Source organism: Lytechinus pictus, chromosome 4, assembly GCF_037042905.1.
Source record: "Lytechinus pictus isolate F3 Inbred chromosome 4, Lp3.0, whole genome shotgun sequence".
In the NCBI taxonomy this organism is placed as follows: Eukaryota; Metazoa; Echinodermata; class Echinoidea; order Temnopleuroida; family Toxopneustidae; genus Lytechinus; species Lytechinus pictus.
Genome location: NC_087248.1, coordinates 5,371,215 through 5,393,809, shown reverse-complemented (window position 1 = coordinate 5,393,809; position 22,595 = coordinate 5,371,215). Strand labels below are relative to the sequence as shown.

Sequence of the window (22,595 nt, the reverse complement as noted above, 5' to 3'; positions counted from 1 at the left end):
CGGGGGACCCAAAATAGTATAGGGGGACACACAATATCAAATGTCCCCCTATATTTTGATCTTTTATAATGGAAAGAAAGACATCATTCAAAATCGAAATAAAACGTGTATTTTGAACGAGATGACCGTACTTTTTGGGTGATAACCTTTTTTTTTTTGCTTGTCAAATTTTCCGGCCCCTGGTCCCCCTACTTTTGGGGAGAGATTCCCGCCCTTGTGTGAAACTCGAGTGGTCCTGTATACTCTAGGTTACACTTTTCGTGTATGATATAATTATGATTGCTCCTCATATTTAGCATATATTACTTCAATTCCAATGGCTTTATCAATAAAATGAGATTTAGTTTACAGCTATATTTCTCTCGTAATAACGCGAATATTTGTATATTTTCATAGAATCGTTAATTGTTGAAAAAAATGAGTGCGCTTAAAATTACTTATAGCCAATAACATTTTCAGCATATTTTTTATTCAAAAGTATATTGTACAAAATCGACAGGGCTTTTGTCTTATATTTTACAACTGTATTCAATAATAGATTCATTAAAATAGGAGAGTATAAACCTGCAGCAAGGGGATAACAGTTTCTCACCGCGCTCATTCAACACAACGAGCTCTGAAGATTAATTTCAAAAGATAAAAGGAATTAAACGACTTGTATTTTTATTCAATTGATTTCATGAATGAATCTATTAAAATTTTGGAGAAAAAATGATTTTCGAAAGGGGTTGGAAATAAATGCGGGAAAAATTGACTTTACGAGTGAATTTTGAAGAATCATCCAAACGAAGAAGACGATTTTTAGGGGCTGCGTCTCAATAGGCATTTTTGAGATAATTTTTTTTTTTCATATTGCTGCGCGTGGCGAAGGCAAAAAATATTTTATCATACTATTTTGGTTAGGAAAACTTGGAAGGCTTCCTGTCTCGTTGAAGTATTTCTTCTTGCTTACTTCCTATCTGTCTGTCCTTTTTGTCCTTCTTTACCTTGATCTTTTCTGCCTTTAAACTCTCTATTTTTCTTTGGGGCACGGTCCCTTTTCGCCACGCCCCATTATATACATAGGCCCGTATTCTGAAGTCGGGTTTAACTTAAACTCAGGTTTAAAGTTGTGGTTTAAGTATGGATAGCAAATTGTTGCATAAATCACTAACAGTAGAGATATCATACTTCAGCTCTCAAATAATTCATAGTTGTCTAGGAAGTATAAACAGATGATTGTCTTCACCATCGATGAATAAAGAAAGAGCACAGTAAACATAAGAAACATACAACTTAATAAAAACTTTGATACTTTTGGCTTCCCATACTTAAACCACAACTTTAAACCTGAGTTTAAGTTAAACCCGACTTCAGAATACGGGCCATAATGTTCAGGGCCCCGTCTTACAAAGAGTTACGATCATTTATCCAATCAATCGTAACTCTATCAGTCTATGGAAATCCATTACTTTAGTGTCATACGTTTTTCTACATGAAATGTGCAAAATTTCCTTTGTAAACAAAAGAGAACACACCGAGCTGTCAATGAACTTATGGATATACATTCGTATCTAGAATTTTTTTGAAGCAAACATGCATTATGTTGAATTTGCTGGCTTTCCATAGTTGCAATCGATCGGATCAATCGCAACTCTTTGTAAGACGGGACTATACTCATGCAGTTCGAGTGCTAAGGTTCCATATTTTGAGATATAGTTCTTATAACATGAAGATTAACTTTGTAATGAAAGCTTTACTAAATAATATGGGTTGTGCTGATGCTAGTTGATTTTTTCTCATTCATCCATTCAACAAGATTTATTTTTGCCAATTTTTATTTTCAGAGTCGCTTGAAATGACTTATTAATTAACACATTTTGCCCTGAGTGACCCTACCAATTTCTAGGATTTTGGTTTTCTCCCTCCCTTTCGAACTAAGTGAAGACAGAGGAAAGTGGAATTTTCTGTACGAATGATGAAATTTTGATGGTGGGTTATAATGGACAAGATGTTTGGAAACAATATTTCCATGAATTCTTTTGAATATGAGTGGATTGATAATTAGGCAAGTGCACAATGATACCATTTAAAAAAAGTGATTATTAGTATGTCGTCACCCTTCTTTTTAGAGTACCCGGCCATTTTTTTCTTTTCTTTGCTTTCGAGGTTCGGAAGGATTAAGTTTAGGACTGATAATCCCTTTTCTTTTCTTTTTTTTCTGGGGAGGGCAATTATGTCCATTTTGGCATCAATTGACCCCAATTTTTTATTGCAAAAGAAAATAATGTACTAATTCCAAATAAGATCGTTTTTCTGTGCCCCAATTTCATAAATCCGGGAAACGTCATCTGGATGACGGACATTTCCAAAGAATGATTTTTCGAACTTGTGTGATTTTATATTTGGCAATATCCAAATGCGACTAGGATGTTTTATTATGATATTCTAATCTTCATGTTTTTTAAGGGGGTGGACTTTCCATTCAGAATTACCTTCTCCTGTAGGACCGTATAGGCCTTCTATATGGCGGACCGCCGACCAGAATGTTGACATGGCAATGTATAATTTCTCAACAGCATGATTTACAATTATATAACATAATGATTTTAGTGTCCCAATAAAACATAATATAAAATTAAATGAAAACCACTGCAAATTGAGGAGGTAAAATGTGTAATTGACTAAGAATTTTATTGTTTTCATTGTGTTTTACAACAATATGAGTGAAAAATCAATGAAATGACCTTAAACAAAACATAAAAACAAAATGCTAACGAACACTGTTAAAGAGGGGAGGGGGGGGGGTGAGTGGCGCGCATGATAGTACGCGCTTTATACCAGGGAATTTCCCGACATTGTCAAACCACGTGCATCAATAATATTGAGTGGTATCACTGTTTTAATCAAAATTAGCATGTGACGTATTGGCCCTATTAATAACAGAACATTGCAATTAGGTATATTTACAGAGTTTGCTTCATGGGCAAATGAATGAATGGACTTACATCAAGGTACATACGAGACGATTGGCCATTTCCAATGCAGATTTTACTGGGTTTTTTTGCTGTCATTTTTTGGCATCGATTTTCACTAACGTCTGGGCCCCTTTGACATTTACTAACTATACCCAAAGAAACAGATAGTTTCCTTTTGTCATTGAATTTAAAATAGTTTCACCGAGTGCTGCTCTTCAAAATTTCCGTCAATAGGCCTATATTTCTGTAGGATAACGGGGAATTTCTTTCGGCCAGAGAGGTCTCGCCTTCTTTAAAAAAAAAACTCGCAAAAAAACCCAAAAGAAACATGTAGGGTTATATTCTAATTATGTGTAATCAAAATATGAATAGGCCTATATCTTTGACTAATCCCTAGGCCTACTTATTTACTGTTGGCAAACTCCCGACTTACAATTTTCATGAATACATACAATAAGAAAAATATAGTGTTCAGCAGTTTGCGAATAGCAGATACACTGATGGACCTTTTGTTCCGTTAGCCCATAAAAGCGTACAACAACAATAGCTCCAGACGAAGAGGGGGTTTGCCCGCCCCCCTCTCTTTTCAATTCTGCACCCCTCGATTTTGCTGTACGGATCGCGGAGATGTACGCAGCGCAGTGCTAGGCCAGCGCCAGGGTCTACAATATTGTACTTGTGTGTTTACCGGTCATGCACGCACACTGTACACATTCGTATGCATATCTATCGTTGAACGCAGACTTTATCATGGTCTTGGAGACTGATAAATAATAATGATGTAAACCTGCGCTTGAAGTGGATTTTTATGTTTTTTGGATTTTATTCCATCATCAGCTATCAAAACGTATATCCAGAGGAGTGGAATAATTGTTACAATCTTCATCATGCCGTTCATTAAGAGAGTTGTGGAGCCTCAATTTTTGAGCAACAGTCCGTTGCCTCCCGGCTGCGACAGGGAGTTGGACACGGTATCGAACAATACACTCTGCGGACTGGTCCGGCAGCTCTCTGACCTATCGCTCCGTGCGAATGACATTTTCAGCGACATCAGCAGTGAAGCCTATTTACTTGCACATAGGACAGTTCTTTTGAGGAGAAGAACGATCAGATTGGAAGATATTGTGGAGAAATTAGATGCTCGATCTGTCAGAGTTCGTAAGTATCTGGAAAAAGATGTTCAAATTAAAATCACAATAAACATGATGAAATTGAAAGAAATTTGTTTGAAAATTGAAAAGTCCATTGTCATTGATTGTGAACGAACTGAGATGGAGAGTTTCAAAATATAAATTGAATGAAGCTTAAAAAATGTGAATTATTTCTTGGAAATTTCCTGTAATGCTAAAGTTGAAATGTTAATGATCATTTAAGATAAAAACAAAGTCATGTGGAGTGTGAAGAAAGAAAGAGAGAGAGAGGGGGGGGGGGGGGGGGTGGTCGATGCCTGGATGGGGTGATCGGTGACAACATCAATAAACTGATTAGGGGTCTAATGTGATGTACAATCTACTGTAGTTACATGTAGATCAACATCATTGTCAAATTGTTGTTTAGATATTCATTAGGCTTTCATTCATAGTTCGAGTTAACTGACAATTTGAATTTGATCCATGTATAGTATGTGTACAGGTCCAAGTTTAAATTCACATGGATATTGTCTGTAGTGTTGGTTGTGTTTTGAACTTGTCACATCCTTCTTTCAGTTTAGTACAAGATAAAGTCAATTAATTATGTCTAACAGTCCTCCCTCAAGCTCTAAAGTAAACAAAAGTTTGCTTTGCAAACTGATCACTCGGCTTTGAGGATTTTAGGAAGTAACACCTGCCCTCTCGTAGTCTCCTTACCAGACACAGTTGATGTCCTACTTCTTTATGCATCCAAATATCTGAATTTTGGAGTAGTATTCCAGCTGAAAAAATTATATGTTGTTTATCAGTCCACCAAAGATTTTATCATTCCATTTTTGTACATGTACAATGTGCGTTTTTTGTACTTTTTGCATGATTATAATAGATAATTCATGTACAATGCACGGAGGGCTGACGCTGTTTGCAAACTGCACCCACAATGTCTTCTATGCATGTGCAATCGAATGAAGTGAAGCATTTCATTCGTTTGTCTATAGACTAGGAAGCAGATATTTGTACATGTATGTACTGACTACTGTACTCTTTCAGATGAATACTTAGCCTAATACATGCACATGGAGTTGTGAACTCGTGTACATTTGGGAAACCCCCCCCCCAAAGATTTTAATTAATCGAAGTTGTAGTCTTTACAAGAACAAGTCAGCCTCATGGATTCAAACAGTCACCCCCCAAAATTGACAAATGTACTTGAACTCTACTGCAGCCTAATTCATAAACATGCATATTCAGTACAGTATGTTTACTCCAGACAATCGACTAATTTGTTTTATGAAAGCCTTTTGAACATGTATGTAGCCAATGTAGGCCTACATGAAGGCATGATTGCAGTTTGCTTCATTTTTTCTTTCATTTTCACCACTCCTTGTGAAAATTTGGAAATTGAAAAACATGTTTTTAGAGACTCCTCTTCGGTCTATCTTTTGAAGTCGGTCATCCAAGTGGCTTGTTTACAACTGTCTTTTCAACCCTTGACTTGTGTTAGTCAGTCATGTAAACAAAGCCAGCTGATCAGAGATTGAACTGGAAATACTGTCAGATTGGAGCATGTTAGAGATAAATGTGATATATGATACATGTAATTAAGGAATTCGTCTGTATATGTAGGCTTACATGTAATGATATATTTCAGCAGGTCTAGATTTACTTGAACAGGTGTCCTACTCCTATGATTCACTGTACACATTACTAATCAACTTATCAACAGTCAATTTAGGAATAAAATGACTTAAGACTAGTAGTAACATTCTTGATATTTTTTTTTAAATAAAGCATGTTATCACTTCAGTCAGATGAGCCTTTCCAGTTCTTGTCTGGAGTTACAAGCAAGTAACCAAGTATGAATTATATAAAAGCTTAAAGTTTCTTGTTGATGTACAATCGTTTTGTCTCAGCAGGATATAAGTTTACACTGCATCTACATGTACCTGTCTCAGACGTATGTAAGGTGTACATCTAGTCCAAATCCACTGCATTCGTCTTGTATTAAAACAGCACTTGTAGAAGTGGTGAACACTTGGAATGGTCCTCTTTAATACTTTGGTGGTAAAATTGAGGAGCTCATATGATCCTTTACTGGCGACATGGATCCCTGTCAATATGCGCTGAGATCCGTAATGAAAACCCAGGGTTGCCTAGAATTGCCCATGGCAACTTCAGGCCAGCGAGACAAGATGGGGTTCCCAGCTTGAAAGTTCATTACACCTGAATCTGTCAGATTCCACAGAGCATGGGTGTGAAATGTGCCCCCTTTTGTGGTGTTCAGAGGTGCAGACCATGCCCATACCTTTAATAAATGAATGTATATGTACATGTACTGTACATGAGCTGTAATTGAATAGCAATGTTTGGGACTTTGAGCATCGTTTTTCGTTCAAAACATTGCTACCTTTAATGAGACATAGGATAAAGTTTCTTGATCATGTCTCCTGAAAGTAAACAATGAATGTTATCAGGTTGAACTCTTTTGAATTTATTTGATTGTTTTATAAATATCAAACTGTAATCCATTCATTTGATTGAATCAAGAGCTGGCCTCGAAAATTGTGTTACTATTTAAAGGTAAATGCTAGTTTTGGTAACGATATCAAAATGAGTTCGTACAGAATCCAATGAAATGACCACCAAAGTGTCTGTTTGTATAAATAAAACGCATGTGCCAAAGGATTCTGGAAGAAATTGTGTAATTGCTGAAAAATCAGCAAATAAGCACAGGATTCGGGTAGAGCGTCGGGCCCGACGCTCAAAGCAATAATTATACACTGTCCCACGTGCGCTTATCTGTGTTGGGGAAGTTCAGTCTGAACATTATTCAGCGTAGATTTCAAGATTTCACAAAGTTCAGTTTATGTAACTGTACCAGATCTAGATCCTCGATAATATACTGACAATTAAGCCTGGTTTTACAGACTTTCTCATGAAATCAGTGTTTACAGCAACTACTGGAATTTCTATTTAATAACAAATAATGACTTTTTTAAATGGAGGAAAACGATAAAGATACACCTGTAGAAGACTTACTGACTCTGCAAACTGCAGCAAATGATTGGTAGAGAAAAACAAACTTGCAGCATACATATAAAGCATACAGTATGTACATACATGTACATGTATACATGTAGGACCTACACTATTAAAAATGAATAATACATGTAAATAGATAAATAAATAAGCAAATGAAATAATCTTTTATGATTGAGAGTATTTTATACAGTAGTTAAATTTGACATGGTGTATTTCTTTGCACAACAATCATCTCAAAATGGTTCTCAGTCTGTCGTCATTGCTCTCATAGAAGGATATCTTGCCAATAAATACTGTACCATACAGAATATAATACATCTCCAGCCATTGACCAAAGGCAGTGTCAGTTCAAATTACCTGTGTGTCCTGTCATATGTACTGTACCAGAGCATCTACAGAATAAAATGATGTTTTCATAATAATGTAACCCTACCCATGTCAATGCACAGAAAACTAATTTTGATTCCTTGCTAGCAGGCAACAGTGGACATCTGTAGAGCTCATGTACATATGAACCAAGTGCAAAGATGGTGAATCTTTTTATGACATGGGGTACTTGAAGGATGCAGTTGCTTAGCAACAACCAGATGCAGTTTCAAGATGTTGTACTCAGACTGGGCCATTCAGGAATTTCATATTCCTTCAAGGGTACATGAACAGTGTATCATACATGTAGGTTCGTCAATTGAGGGTCAATTGATTAGGGGCAGTCTGCACGGCAGTTCATTACTTGCGTACATGTACATTGTAGGCGTACTGGTGTATTTTTATGTACAAATAGGCATTCATGTATTTTCATTTTTAGATTTCGCATTGTAGGGTTGCTTGCTTTTTATTTTTACATGCACATTATTGAAGTGATGATGGTGATGGTGGTTGTTGTGATGATGATGATTAATCATTGTTTTGTATTTTGTATTATTTTTTTTTTGGGGGGGGGGGGGGGGGCTCATTAAACTGGGAAGTGGTGGATAGATATGGTATTCATAGACTTGTGATTACATCAGTTGATAAAATATCATTAGTGTTGAAATATGTCAAATATTTCAAGCTTTTAGCTTTTGTTTTGCAAGCATGTTGACAAGTGATGTTTCTTAGATTTCATTTCAAAGCTTTATTCTTTACTGTTCCACTTCTTATTTTGATGTGAGAATCACAAGGAATGCACAAATATTTTCAACCTTTTGCAGAAAGCAGAATTGTTGTTTACACAGGGCAATTGTATTCTAGTGCACATGAAAGTATGCATGATTGTTGTGGGTGTTTACCGGTAATTGCAGCCAATTATCATTCCTCTGAATGCTGAATATGGCTTTACTAACGAATGCAGTGGAGGAGAACTCATAAGGTAGGATGTACACAGACACAGCTGCTTAGATGACAAATCTGTTGATTAAAAAGATGGAGGGTGATGAAGCAAGAAAATGGCTGTAGAGTGATATACTGTACAATTATTGCACTGAAGGTCTTGAATTTGACAAAGTTCCATTCTGGGGGATAGAGAGCTAGGATTGGAAAGAATATAATTCAACCGATTTCTCATCAATAATTTGTTGATTACTTCGAGATTGCTATTGTCTCAAAAGGCTACAATCAACAACAACACATAACAGTTCGATACAGAACTTTATATTAATGTCTGCTGATATTTGAACTAGAATCAGTTGGTCTTTGAACTTGTTTATTTTAAAGTATACAGTATGTAGATTATTTGAGAAAAGGCAAATTAAACATTTATTTACACCAAAATTAAATTTATGTACATACAGTACATGTAGTTTGATCAAAGAGAGAAATCATACACTTTAACAACAGTTTGTAGATAGAATGCATGGTATTGGTATGATGACAAATTCTTAAAAAAAAACACTGATCTATAGTTCTGTGAAATGTAATTGTAAAAATCCAGAAGTATTGCAGAGCTCTGTGATTACCTACAATTTTTTATGACAAATTTGATTGTATAATTACATTAAAACTCAACATTTTTATTTATCACACAATGTAATTGAAATGAAATTAGTTTCACATGCATACATATTTCATTGAACAATTCACTCATACATTTATATTACCTACATGTATGTAATAAAAAAAGAAATCAACTCTGCAGTGTATTGTAAATACTGGGAAAAATTTAGTTCTATTGTTCAGATCTTCATTTGTGCTAATCCAGGGTTGTCTCTTTTTTAACTATTCTATTACTACCATTATATTCTACATGTTCATTCTTTTGTAGCCTGGCCTGGGTAGAAAAGTAGTTAAAATGGAGGAATAATAATGCTCTTCACTTATCTTTCAGAAGTGGATTAGAGTATAATAATCACAGTTCTTGAAGAAAAGAGGGGAATAATTGTCCAGTATTGGGTGCCTGTTACTATGGTTACATCATGTAGTGAATATAACAAGGGACTCGGGAGAGGCCATTTCATAATATACCTACAGTACATGCTAGTAAAGTTCAGTTTCACTAAAGTTGTAGGCCTACATATGAAGGAACTACTCTTCTGTTTTTGTCTCACCTGCGAAGCAGAGTGAGACTATAGGTGCCGCTTTTCCGACGGTGGCAGCGTCAACACCAAATCTTAAACCGAAGGTTAAAAGGGAATCCAGCCTTGGCCATAAAATGTTGTGTTGAGAAGGAGAAAAATAAATAAAACAGAATGGTGAAAGTTTGAAAGAAATCAGACAAGCAATAAGAAAGTTATAGCTGCTTTAAAATTGAGATCACTAATACTATGTAGATTTCAAATTGGCAACTGAGTATGTAAATTATGACAAGGGGCAAGGACAACTTTTCCATAGGCCATGTACTTTATTATCAGGGATTTGTGGTTTTCTCCTAAGTACCCATTCCCCTGGAGCAGTAATCTAAATATAACCCAGGTAGTATATTGTTTTATGTCCTCATGAAAGAAAAATATAATTTGAAATAAAACTTTTGGGAAAAATGAAATTTTAGCTATAATATGTATTGGAGTACATGGAAGAGTAGTCCTTGCCTTACATCACTATGACATCCCATATGCGGCCAAGTTGAAGTCTCCATGGGTATAGTGATTACCAATATTTACAACATTTAAAAATTCATAACTTTCTTGTTGTTTGTCCAATATTGTTCAAACTTTCACCTATCAACTTGTCTGATTTTTCTTTTCCTTATAAAAACAAGTTTTTATTTGGGTTGGATTCCCCTTTTTGTCTCACCTGCATAGCAGAGTGAGACTATAGGCGCCGCTTTTCCGGCGGCGGCGGCGGCGGCGTCAACACCAAATCTTAACCTGAGGTTAAGTTTTTGAAATGACAGCATAACTTAGAAAGTATATGGACCTAGTTCATGAAACTTGGCCATAAGGTTAATCAAGTATTACTGAACATCCTGCCTGAGTTTCATGTCACACGACCAAGGTCAAAGGTCATTTAGGGTCAATGAACTTAGACCATGTTGGGGGAATCAACATCAAAATCTTAACCTAAGGTTAAGTTTTTGAAATGTCATCATAACTTAGAAAATATATGGACCTAGTTCATGAAACTTATACATAAGGTTAATCAAGTATCACTGAACATCCTGCATGAGTTTCACTTCACATGACCAAGGTCAAAGGTCATTTAGGGTCAATGAACTTTGGCCGAATTGGGGGTATCTGTCGAATTACCATCATAACTTTGAAAGTTTATGGATCTGATTCATGAAACTTGGACATAATAGTAATCAAGTATTACTGAACATCCTGTGCAAGTTTCAGGTCACATGATCAAGGTCAAAGGTCATTTAGGGTCAATGAACTTTGGCCAAATTGGGGTATTTGTTGAATTACAGCCATAAATTTGAAAGTGTGTTGGTCTAGTTCATAAAACTTGGACATAATAGTAATCAAGTATCACTGAACATCCTGTGCGAGTTTCAGGTCACATGATCAAGGTCAAAGGTCATGTAAGGTCAAAGAACTTTGGCCACGTTGGGGGTATTTGTTGAATTGCCATCATATCTCTATAAGTGTATTGGTCTAGTTCATAAAACGTGGAAATAAGAGTAACCAAGTATCACTGAACATCTTGTGCGAGTTATAGTAGTTTTCAAAATCAGCACTGCTGCTATATTGAATCGCGTGATGCTGGTGAGACGGCCAGAGGCATTCCACTTGTTGAAATGTCATCATAACTTAGAAAGTATATGGACCTAGTTCATGAAACTTGGCCATAAAGTTAATCAAGTATTACTGAACATTCTGCCTTAGTTTCAGGTCACATGACCAAGGTCAAAGGTCATTTAGGGTCAATGAACTTAGACCATGTTGGGGAATCAACATCAAAATCTTAACCTAAGGTTAAGTTTTTGAAATGTCATCATAACTTAGAAAATATATGGACCTAGTTCATGAAACTTGGACATAAGGTTAATCAAGTATGACTGAACATCCTGCTTGAGTTTCACGTCACATGACCAAGGTAAAAGGTCATTTAGGGTCAATGAACTTTGGCCAAATTGGGGGTATTTGTTGAATTACCGTCATAACTTTGAAAGTTTATTGGTCTAGTTTATAAAACTTGGACATAAGAGTAATCAAGTATCACTGAACATCCTGTGCGAATTTCAGGTCACATGACCAACGTCAAAGGTCATTGAACTGTGGCCATAATGGGGGTATCTGTTGAATTACCATCATAACTTCGAAAGTTTATGGATCTGATTCATGAAACTTGGACATAAGAGTCATCAAGTATCACTGAACATCTCATGCGAGTTTCAGGTCACATGACAGAAGTCAAAGGTCATTTAAGGTCATTGAACTTTGGCCATTTTAGAGGTAATTATCAGATTGCTGTCATAACTTTCAAAGTCTGTAGATATAGTGTATAAAATGTGGATATAGGGGTAATCAAGTATCACTGACAAGTTTTAGGTCACATGATCAAGGTCAAATATCAATGAACGTAGTATTATATCATTATATGAATAGTGTTTTTCAAAGTCAACACTGCTGCTAATGACTCGCGTGATGCAGGTGAGACCGCCAGAGGCATTCCACTTGTTTTTATTGTTCATTTAACAAAAATACATAAATGCAAGCATTTGATAATTCATTAGTATCTTAAATTAATCATGATATGTTTTCAGAGTTTGCCCTTTGTTTTGACTGAAAGTTCATGAAAAGTAAATCCAATGTTTTAGCCAACAGAAGTGAGCCAATGTGTCCTTGAACCTGTCTGTATAAAAAACAGGGAGTTACATGTAGGAGGAGTAGAATTTTGAAAAAATGTACATTATGCTCAAGTACCATCTAACAGTCCTAAATGCACACTAAAAGTGTAGTGTTCATTGATTTTAATCTATCACAACAGACACCTAAAATGCAATATGCATGTATGTATTGTGCCCTAAATTAAACAAATTTTAACAGAAGAATTCCATAACATGTAAATTCCCCAGGATTCATAACTAGACTTCAGTACCCACTTGTGAAGGGCTGAGCATTAATCGCTCATTAATGAAATGCCAAGGTGATACATCTAATTAATGCTTGCTTGGTGTACATGTAGTTTATATTGGGTACTTTATTGTTAAAAAGGGACTTCAAGGGATAATCCAGGCTAAAAATATTTAAAAAATAGAGTAAAATTCACAGAGCAAAATCTGATAACAAAGTTTATTGAATAAAAAAATGCAATATTTTGTAAAAACGGTAATGCACATCATCATGAATATTCCTCAGGTGAGCTGATGTCACATCCCATCTTCCCTTTTTCTTATGTTATTACATGATATCATAATTGTTTCATGTTTTCATGATATGTCTCCCTTATAATGAAATACATGTACACCTGTATGTAAGTTGCAGCTATGAAAATCTAATGCACTAATCAATTGTCAATGAAATATTTTTAGTTCTTAGAGGAAAAAAAATTAATAATCCTAATTTCATATAATAAAATACAAAGAAACAAGTGGGGATATGTTATCATTAGTTTGCTTATTGAATATTCATGAAGACATGACTAGAACAGTTTCACTGGAATAATGCAAAGCTTTAAAATGCCATAGAGCTCTCTGTTATTCTTTGTCTAATTTTATTAAATTTTCAGTGTTTTTTTTTGTCTAATTTTTTGTTATCTGTTTAAATCATATAATTTGTTAGCTTGGAGTACCCCTTTACTCTAAATGTTAACCTGTTGTGTGATGGACACATGAGGAGACTGTTTGTTTTGGACCACCTGTCTTATTCAGAGTGAGTGGGTTAAAACCGATATCTTCTTGTTGATCTGTCATGTCATGCATTGAGGAACAGAAGGACTTAAAAGCCCACGAGTTCGCTTGAGCTAACGGTGCTTTTGCTCCTCTCCAATGATTTAATCTGAACATTGCAACACACTCACAGTATCTCGTCTGCTATCTTATATCTTTCAAATGCACAGTTTCATACATTGGCCCAGTTAGCCGCCCACACCCGACTTAAGAGGCTGGTTAGGCCTGTCCGTCCGTCTCGTTGCCCCCGCCCTACCTTTCCCATCACAACACTCACTCCGGTGATAGTAGCCTTATGGCAATCTCCCGGGTTGGGGAACCAATTCCAACGGTTGCAATAAAACCATGTCTTATTAAATTCTGCAATTCTATGCGTATATTGATTTTATTGAGGGAGGCAAGAGTGCGAGTGTCAATAGTGTACATGTAAAACAAACGGAACGAATTCTGCCCCAACGTCTAGGCCTGTATCGATATCAGGTTGGTATTGATTGGTTATGAAGATGGTGCAGTTTGATGTTAAGAGTGTTTAAAACAGTAAAAAGTGATGATTACCAGTATGAAACTGTAGTACATGAGTGACCGAGTGTTGATGTTCAGATCTTACTCGTAACTCTGGAGGGAAGCCAGAATGAACTGAATGAAATAATGTCTACAGATAAAGGGATAGCCCTACACATATTTTGCACCTCTATAATCATGATAATTTTACAGTAGATAGGTATGGTAGTGGTATTCCTACAAGTTAATGTCTCACGAACAAGTCCTACATGTACACAGATCGAGGGGCCTACATATATTGTCAAGTACTTCAGACTGGGAGTACATTATAGGCTACAAAGTAAAATTGAAGTATAATTTAGAGCTTGATCCAGCTTCATTTTCATGTACATGTACATGTACATACATGTATATGTATTTGTGGGCTTACATACAGTATTTATAGTGTAAAATTTAAGCATTCATCTACATGTAGATGTAACATAATGATGAAAACAGAGCAAATATCAATTTATAGTCCAGTGACATACATGTACATGTACACATGTAATAATCTTGACAGAATATGTGCTTGTACATGTACAGTACATGTAGTATGTTCATAGATTATTGCTGTAGGTTAACCATAAAGGGAGCACGATCATCATGGGTTACCGAAGATAAAATGATTTTAAATGCATCCGTCAAGCCTCAACATCTAATCAATATCGACCCAACTCCGGTATTGGTTTCAGTGTGCATTGCATAGGGCTGCATAGTCATCTTAGCATTGCACCTCGTATGCAAACACACCATCTTTTCATCCTAAGACGACGCTCGCTACACACTTATCGTCGGATAGTCGTCAATTACGCCGACTAAATTTGGTTTGCAAATTTGAGGTTCAAATTTGGTTGGGGTATCCTCTTTCCCCCTGTCCAAGGGATGCTCCTGCTCTTCACTCCACTTAGATTGTGATGGGAACTTAATAATGCAAGATTTAACTCGAGGCGGTCTTTTACATATTTGCAAATTACAATATCTTGAATTTGAGGACGTAGCAGTCTTCGACTTTCAGCAATGCTATACATAGTATAATGTGCAGTGCATATCAAACACCAAGAGCAAATGGTGAAAGAACACATGTTAAAAAAAAAATTGAAAACAATATTAATTAAACGGGGGGGGGGGGGGGGATTGTAAAATGAGTAAAAAAAAGCTGGTGCTTGGTTTTTTTTAAATGTATTAAAAAGTGTGTAGATTACAAAATAACAGTGAGGAAAGGTGATTATCAGAAACATGATTGTGACTTTTGAAATACAAAGTGAAATAACTTCACTGAGATTTGGAGGGAAACCATACATGCGCATCAACATGCATGTTTTACGAGGTTATGAGGCCCTGTTTGCATGTAGTTATATGTGACTGTGTACATAGGCCTATTGATGTACAGTTTATAGCTTAATCATAATGTACACTTGTGGAGCACATTGAAACATTTCACTGCCCTGGGGCATTATGTAGGTCCCCTGAAAAATATACTCCATTCTCTTTGTTTAATACTCCTTCATGACTCATCCACACAGCATTGTCTTCTGAATGAACCATTTTTACACATTGTTACCTGCGCTTATTGATGAAATTTCTATTCTTTCTCATGTTAGGACTCCATCACCACCACCTTCATTGTCTGTCCTGTGCCTCTTGATTAGTCTTAAATTACAGACCTTTGACAGTAATGCCCTGATACTGAAAATGCTCAAGATCTTGTACAAGTATGGATAACTTTTTAAGCACTGCGAACTGTATCTTTAACAGAATTCAACAACTTACGAATGTAGGTATGTTAGTAAAATTAAGAACGGTCTTGAAATGCAGGTCATAGTGCAGTGTAGAGGGTCTTTTTGTTGAGACTAATTTACAGTTATTTGACAATAGAGATGACCAATAGACCAGGCATTCACAAAGAAGTGTACACAAAAAAGGTTGTATAGACTGGCTGATCAATTAACAGGTGGCATGGGAACTCTATTGACCGAATAACCTCCAAAGAGAGAGAGAGAGAGAGAGAGAGAGAGAGAGGGGGGGGGGATGGGGGGGGGGGGTAACAAAGGGTTTGATATCATTTATTACTGAATATAGGTGTACTGTAGCTTATGCATAATGTTCATGTATTCAATAAGCTCAATTCATGGAGATACTGTACTACATGTTAATATCTCTATGCTCAGGCTGGTTGGATATTTGTCGAACATACGAATTGTGAAAGTTGCAACTTTTGCATCTAGGCCTACATGTATATATTCTGAACTGATTGAGAAAAAAATCCTGAAAAAACATGCTCACATTTTTATTTGCTTATATTGTTGAGACATTTTTCAAGTTGTGAATAGCCCAGTGAGTTAATTGCAATCGTGAGCAGGGACGATCAGGGGCCCCGGGAAGAAAAAATGAAAATTTACCTGAGCTGGCTGAAACAAGAAATTGATAGAATGTTGAAGATGTACTAATATGTTAAAAGTAAAATTATTCATATTACTTTGGACAATGGTCTGGCTAGATACATGTATGCACTGAAGGCATGCAAGTACATGTACATGTAGGCCCATGGATACCTTTGTTTGTAACAGTTTACACAAATTGTACCTGGATTCTTGAACCTTTTTATTCTTGGGGGCAACAATTGGCTTTCAAGCCAGGAGCTCCATGTTGTTGGTTTAAAGAAGAATGCTATCTGTCCTCCATGCATGTCAGCCACTCAGCAATCCAATAGAGTTTCTGATCCCACTCTAGAAATGAATTGGCAAGGTAGCATCTCATTTCTAGTTTTCAAATCAAATTGAGATGAATGCCTGGGAACTGGAATGAAGGAGCCCATCCCCTCTAATCTCTTTGTGCCTTTGCCTTTGCCATGATAAATTGGAGTAGTTTTTTTTTATTTCTCGAATCCCATTTGCAGAGGATGTTTTCAAGGCCCCTGGAGGCAGTTTTTACAAACCGGTTTGCAAGGGGTCATCTCAGTACATTCAGATATTACATTGTACATTGCACAATTACTGATACAGTACAAGGAGCTTTTTTTTTTTGGGGGGGGGGGGTCATAATGAGCTTTGGATGAACACAAAATGTAGGCTTCGTACAGTAGGCCAACATGTATTTTTGTACATGTACATGTAATTTTTCTGTACTCCTCTCACTATTAGTTAAGACAATTATACTTGGACCAAAGTTAATACATGTACATGTACTTGAGGACAGTTGTACTGTTAATCTTTTGTGAAATAATGTGAATGGCATTGCATGATCCATGTATTCTTCTTTTATACATGTAGTACCCCAAAGCATATCACATTAACCACCACAATTCAAAACTTTCCTGAGCTCCAAGATGATATTTGAAAGGTTTGTAAGGAGTGAAGTGGGTTAATGGCTGTTTGCCCTGTAGGATGATAATAGAGAACATTTGCTATGTGGAAAAGCTATGAAAGATTGTCTTTATTGATATTCCATATTGTACAACGCCTACTTAGCTTGTTGTACGCGAGCAAATGGGAGGCTGAATGTCAAACATTCGTACCGTTGCACAAAAGACGTACCATCCAAAATGTACCGTTGCACGGCTTTAGGAGGTGACGTCACAATACGATTTAATTCATTGCGCTCGGTAAAAATGAACAATAGGCATATAAGCCAGCTGGCTAAATGCGCAAGGCTGCCCAAGGTCATGTGCGCTTGTGGGATTTTGCTTTCTGCTTTCGGTATTTTTGCTCCCTTTTCATAGATTACTATAGGGATAAACTCTTTGTTTTTTCATATTTTCGCTAAATTCCGAGGCGTTGTACAACACAAATAGCGAATATTCTTATTCATGCAATGGTGCGAGATTTTGCATTCGTTGAAAGAAAGAAACGCTCTATTCAACTCGGCTCACGCCTCGTTGAATAGAGCATCTTTCTTTCACCTCATGCGAAATCTCGCACCATCGCACTCATGCCTATTCGCTATTTGTATACTATTTTGTAGCTCTGTGTTTCTATTTGGGATTATTACATGTACATGTATGCACCCTCATTGAACAGCAAAAGTTCCCAGTGTTCTTTGATACAGAAAATACTGTATGTATAAGAGAACATTTCATGGAATATGAGGAGAGCACAGAATTCAAGGAACAACATGGAACCCTCTCCACCATAAAACAAAAGAAATAAAAAACCTGCAAAAACTAGGCATCAGAGGAAAAATACTGCCTTCTACATACGTTGGTACCTAACTTCGCTAAAATTGAGCTTGCGCTTGTGATGTTTTCGATTCGATCGAAATGGAGTGGAGTGCAGTCACGATGTTTGGATTGTCATGATTATAGCAAAGTGGGGGTGAGATCGTGTTTTGTGGCTAGTAAGTATTCGTATTTTGTAGAGATTTTGGAGTAAGTTATGTTGCTGTTCTGTGCAGTTTGAGGAAAAACATGTGATTTTCTGTTTGAAAAGCCACTTTCAAAAGGCCGTTTCCGTGAATTCCGTGAAATCACAGAAAATCACTGTGTCCCTACATAATACATGTAAGTAGGTATTATCGACAACGAGAGAAACTTTATCAATTTCGCTAAGTGGCCAAAAACAAGCGATTATCGACAAGACTATCGATAAAGACATTATCGCTAACATCCCTTATGTGGTTGGTTTACAGACAGAGAAGCCAGACTTCATTACATAAGGTTATTTATGATTTATGGCCATTACTCCACATTCTATTCTTGTTGAGTGTATTAAAGTGATTAACTTTGGAGCAGATGGTAATATGGTGTAAATCCACAAACAAAGAGAAAGAAAGCTGCGCAGTAATCACTCATCCATTGTATGGGGTGATTGCATTCAAGTCATGCCCCTTAGGCTGCGTTTATGCGACCTCAAGCCAGAATCATGATTTGAATCATGATTTGAATCATGATTCAAAACACAAACATGAATCACGATATCACAGAATCAGCGTTTAGACGACCGTCATTCCAAAGCTGTTTCTCCTCAGATTCGGGCCAATCCAGTGCGCATCACTAGTGCGCAGTTTGACAGAGGAAGTTTTTCGCACGTGTTTCGGCTCTCGAAAAATCTTTTGCTTCCAGAATTCAACATAATTTTGTTTACTTCTATCATATAAGGTCCATATGCTTCTATTTATCTTGTTAGTTAATCCAAAATGGTGTTCGGAAGTGAATTTCAGCGTAGATCCAATTTAATATTGACACTCTATACTCATCATTGTCTCCAGTTAATTCATTTACTAGAACTTGAAGTTGAAGACATGACCAAAAAATGAAAAGTAGTGGACGATGCGAAGACCAACACAGAACTTGAACATGACAAGAAATGCATGCAGAGTAATCATGTACATACAATGAGCATAAGCTTGGCAAGAGTCAAACCGAAAGCCGTAGCCCGACGACACAGTGAGGTCATATAATCATGATTCAAATCACGATATCGTTTATTCGAACATTTTCGTACGTGATTCTGCAGAAACGTCTTTCCAAACGCCCCTTTTTTCGTGTTTCATGTTTGTGATTCTAATCATGATTATATTCAATTTCGACTAAACGCAATCGTGATTCTGCAGAATCATGATTTGAATCATGATTCAGATCATGATTCTAGGGTGAAAAAGTGGCGGATAAACGCACCCTTATTTTGTTTACAGCCTCTGCTGTCTGTTGACCATAACCGCTATTGATTATCTCTCAGTGGTCAAGTCATGTCCTGGATGAACTGATGTTGGTCACTTTCTTGATTGAGACCCATGTAATCAATTCTCTCATTGACCCATGGTCTGGGTGGGGTCTTTGTCCTCACTTCATTGGTCACTGTTATGTTTTTTTAGTAGAGTTGTGTAGCCTTCAGTATATTTTTATAACAATTCAGCATAAAAATGTGTGACCTACATCATTACATGGACATTTTACCACAAACATGTAGGGGGCCTACACTACAGTATACTGTACATGTACATGTGCTATGTGCCTTAAACTGACAGTATTATGACTCTTATTTTATTATACAAATATTCATGGTTTATTTATTCCAAAAACAATACACATTTGGCAGCCAATGGCTGAAGAAAATGTGTTTCCAAATGGTTCAAATATATGAGAAAAAAGAAAATATAAATTCAATATAATACATGTATTAGACCTCGTAGACTTCAGAAAAAGCATTGATATGATAAATTAAATGTTACTAAATTCAATTCACCCTTGAATGTGTTTTAATAGCAAAGATTGAAAGGAAATACAAAATTTACAAGTAAAAAGTCAATAAAGTAGGAAAAGATGCCTTTTTAAGAGCAAAAATTTTACAAAATGAATGTGAAAGGGGTTCCATGACATTTGCTCTGGCGACAATTGCTCAGCTCTAAATTCCACACACTAATGGAATGACCAACTTCTACCCTAAACCTAACATAAAACCCTAGCTATTGCAACCCTATCCCTTCATCTTAGGCAAAATTAAGCCTGGAGCAATTGTCGCATGAGCAAATATCGTGTCACCATGAAAAGCTTATGAAAACATTCAAATGATTGTGTCTGGACAAGCCGACAAGGGAAGACTACATGTGGACAAACTGTCCAGGGTGTGAAGACCATGATGGCCATAGCATATCCTGTTAATGGATGGCCTTTGTGATGTCCATTGTGATGGTCAATGGATGGACAGTCATCAACAAAGGAGATGTCTTGGAGACAGGCTTCATGATCTTCACAGGGGGTGATGATATTCCCCTTTTATTGAGTGCCAAGTTGGACAGTTATTTTACAGTTATTTGTCATCATAATAGCCATTTACAGGGGCTGATCAAGTGGCAACCTTTGAATGACACACATGTGTACTTTCGGAAAGCAGGTGTCCATTTATCATCGGACTTGTAGTATTTCTGAGAGATAAGACCCCTAATTGATTTTGATATCAAATATGAATAAAATGTTATTAATGTAGGTCTATACAATCATTAATCGTACACACATACACTTTAAAATATGAAAGGTGGAAAGGGGTAAATCACCCTTTAAAAGGGCCGAGGACTAAATTTAAAAAAGGGGGGGGGGGGACGGTGTCACTCCTTGGCCCTTTTCCACCCTTTTTGCCTTTTGTGTTTTTAGATTGTGTATGTAGTACACACACTGGTTCAGAATATAAAAGTAACAAAAAGAACAACACTTAAAAAAAGACCCCACTCCCCCTCAAAAAAAAATGACAGTGAATGAATGTGGATGCTCTTTTCTACATGTTTATGGATCAATATTAAAAATGTACATTGTATACTGTAGTCTGTAGATGAATGAAAATTCAGAGCACTAACTTTTGACAGTCATAGTGGGATTAGGGTGTGTGTGTGGGAGGGGCTGGGGGAGGCTTCCAAATAAAAAACAAAGCATTTTTCATTGTTTATGCAACAAACCACTTGTGTTGCTCTATCAGCACATAAATATACTTGGAGTTCTAAGTTAGAATTGCCATTTGAATGTACCTATTAACCTAATTGGTCCCTAGTCTCTAAATTTTGTAGATTGAGAGCAAATCTATTAATAGATTGTGGTCAGGGACCAATTCACAATTGGATCGTAACTTTCAATCAAATAAGATTGAATCCTAAGTCAATTAGAATGAAAACTTTAATCCAACTTTGGATTGGTCCTGATTGCAATCCATTTCAATCTCAGGAAAGTAGAGAGTAGATTACACTATTGGCCCTAAATGAACGTGATTGTATGTATCAAATATACTGAGATAGTAGGAGATATGATATGATATCAAGGCCTTCTACCACCCATGCTATTTATGTAAATGTCTGAAGTGGATGACAATGTGCCAAGTGTTCCTGCCAGATTAAGGCCGTGTTTATGCTTCCACTTTTCAGGCCAGAATCAGCGTTTCCAAACGTGATTACTCCAAAACATGGTTGCGTCCATGCTTACTTTCATTTAAACGCTGTTTCAAAACGCCGATCGTAAACTCACAAAAAGGTGCGTTTGTAAACGTCGTTTGACCAGAATCAGGCTTTCTGGGGAAGTATAAATAGAACCACGATCGTAAACGTGTTTAAATGACGTCATTTGGTACATGCTTCCGGTGAGATGAAAATCCGTGGGAAAATACAGTCGCATTGCTCCATGGTCGCATGTTACCTCCACGGAATTACCTCTCATCTCCCTTGTTTTGCATGTGTAACTTAGTACTATTACTAGTATTACTCTTCCAATTTGTCATCACGATGAACGTTGAGGGATTTACAAAAAAAAAACCTGGAACATGAGTTATAATGAGGAGACATCGCCAAATGCCCCAGTAGCATAAACAAATAGATATTTTATTATTTTGTATACTTAATATTATTTATTTTTTCTTACTATTATCCTCACCATGTGGAAATTATATGGCTATATCAAGAAGTTCCATGCAATGACTAAAATATCAGAAATTGTTCGATGTTTATATAACAGTCGACGTATACCTTCCCCATAACAACACTCGGAAAAAAAACCTTTCGAAAAAGGGTGCGTCCAATTTGACCTCGCTTTCCTGCTCAACGAAAATTACGATGCCAAGCCAGCTCGAGATCGTGATTTCGCCTCTGAAAAGTTAAGCATAAACAGCACACCCAGTACCACATTTACGATTGGCATTTTGAATCGACGTTTGAAAACGCTGATTCTGTCCTTGCAATGGAAGCATAAACACACCCTAAGATGAG

General features: G+C 36.6%; 1 protein-coding gene across 1 annotated transcript in view; it reads left to right on the top strand.

Annotated features, from left to right (window-relative positions):
• The first annotated feature begins 3,631 nt into the window (after window positions 1-3,631).
• The window catches only part of LOC129258533 (NHS-like protein 2), a 61,638-nt gene continuing 42,674 nt past the window's right edge, over window positions 3,632-22,595 (top strand). Inside the window, exon 1 of the mRNA XM_064098187.1 lies at window positions 3,632-4,115. Coding sequence (XP_063954257.1) covers window positions 3,845-4,115 — 271 coding nt within the window. The 5' untranslated portion in view covers window positions 3,632-3,844. The remainder of the gene's footprint in view (window positions 4,116-22,595) is intronic.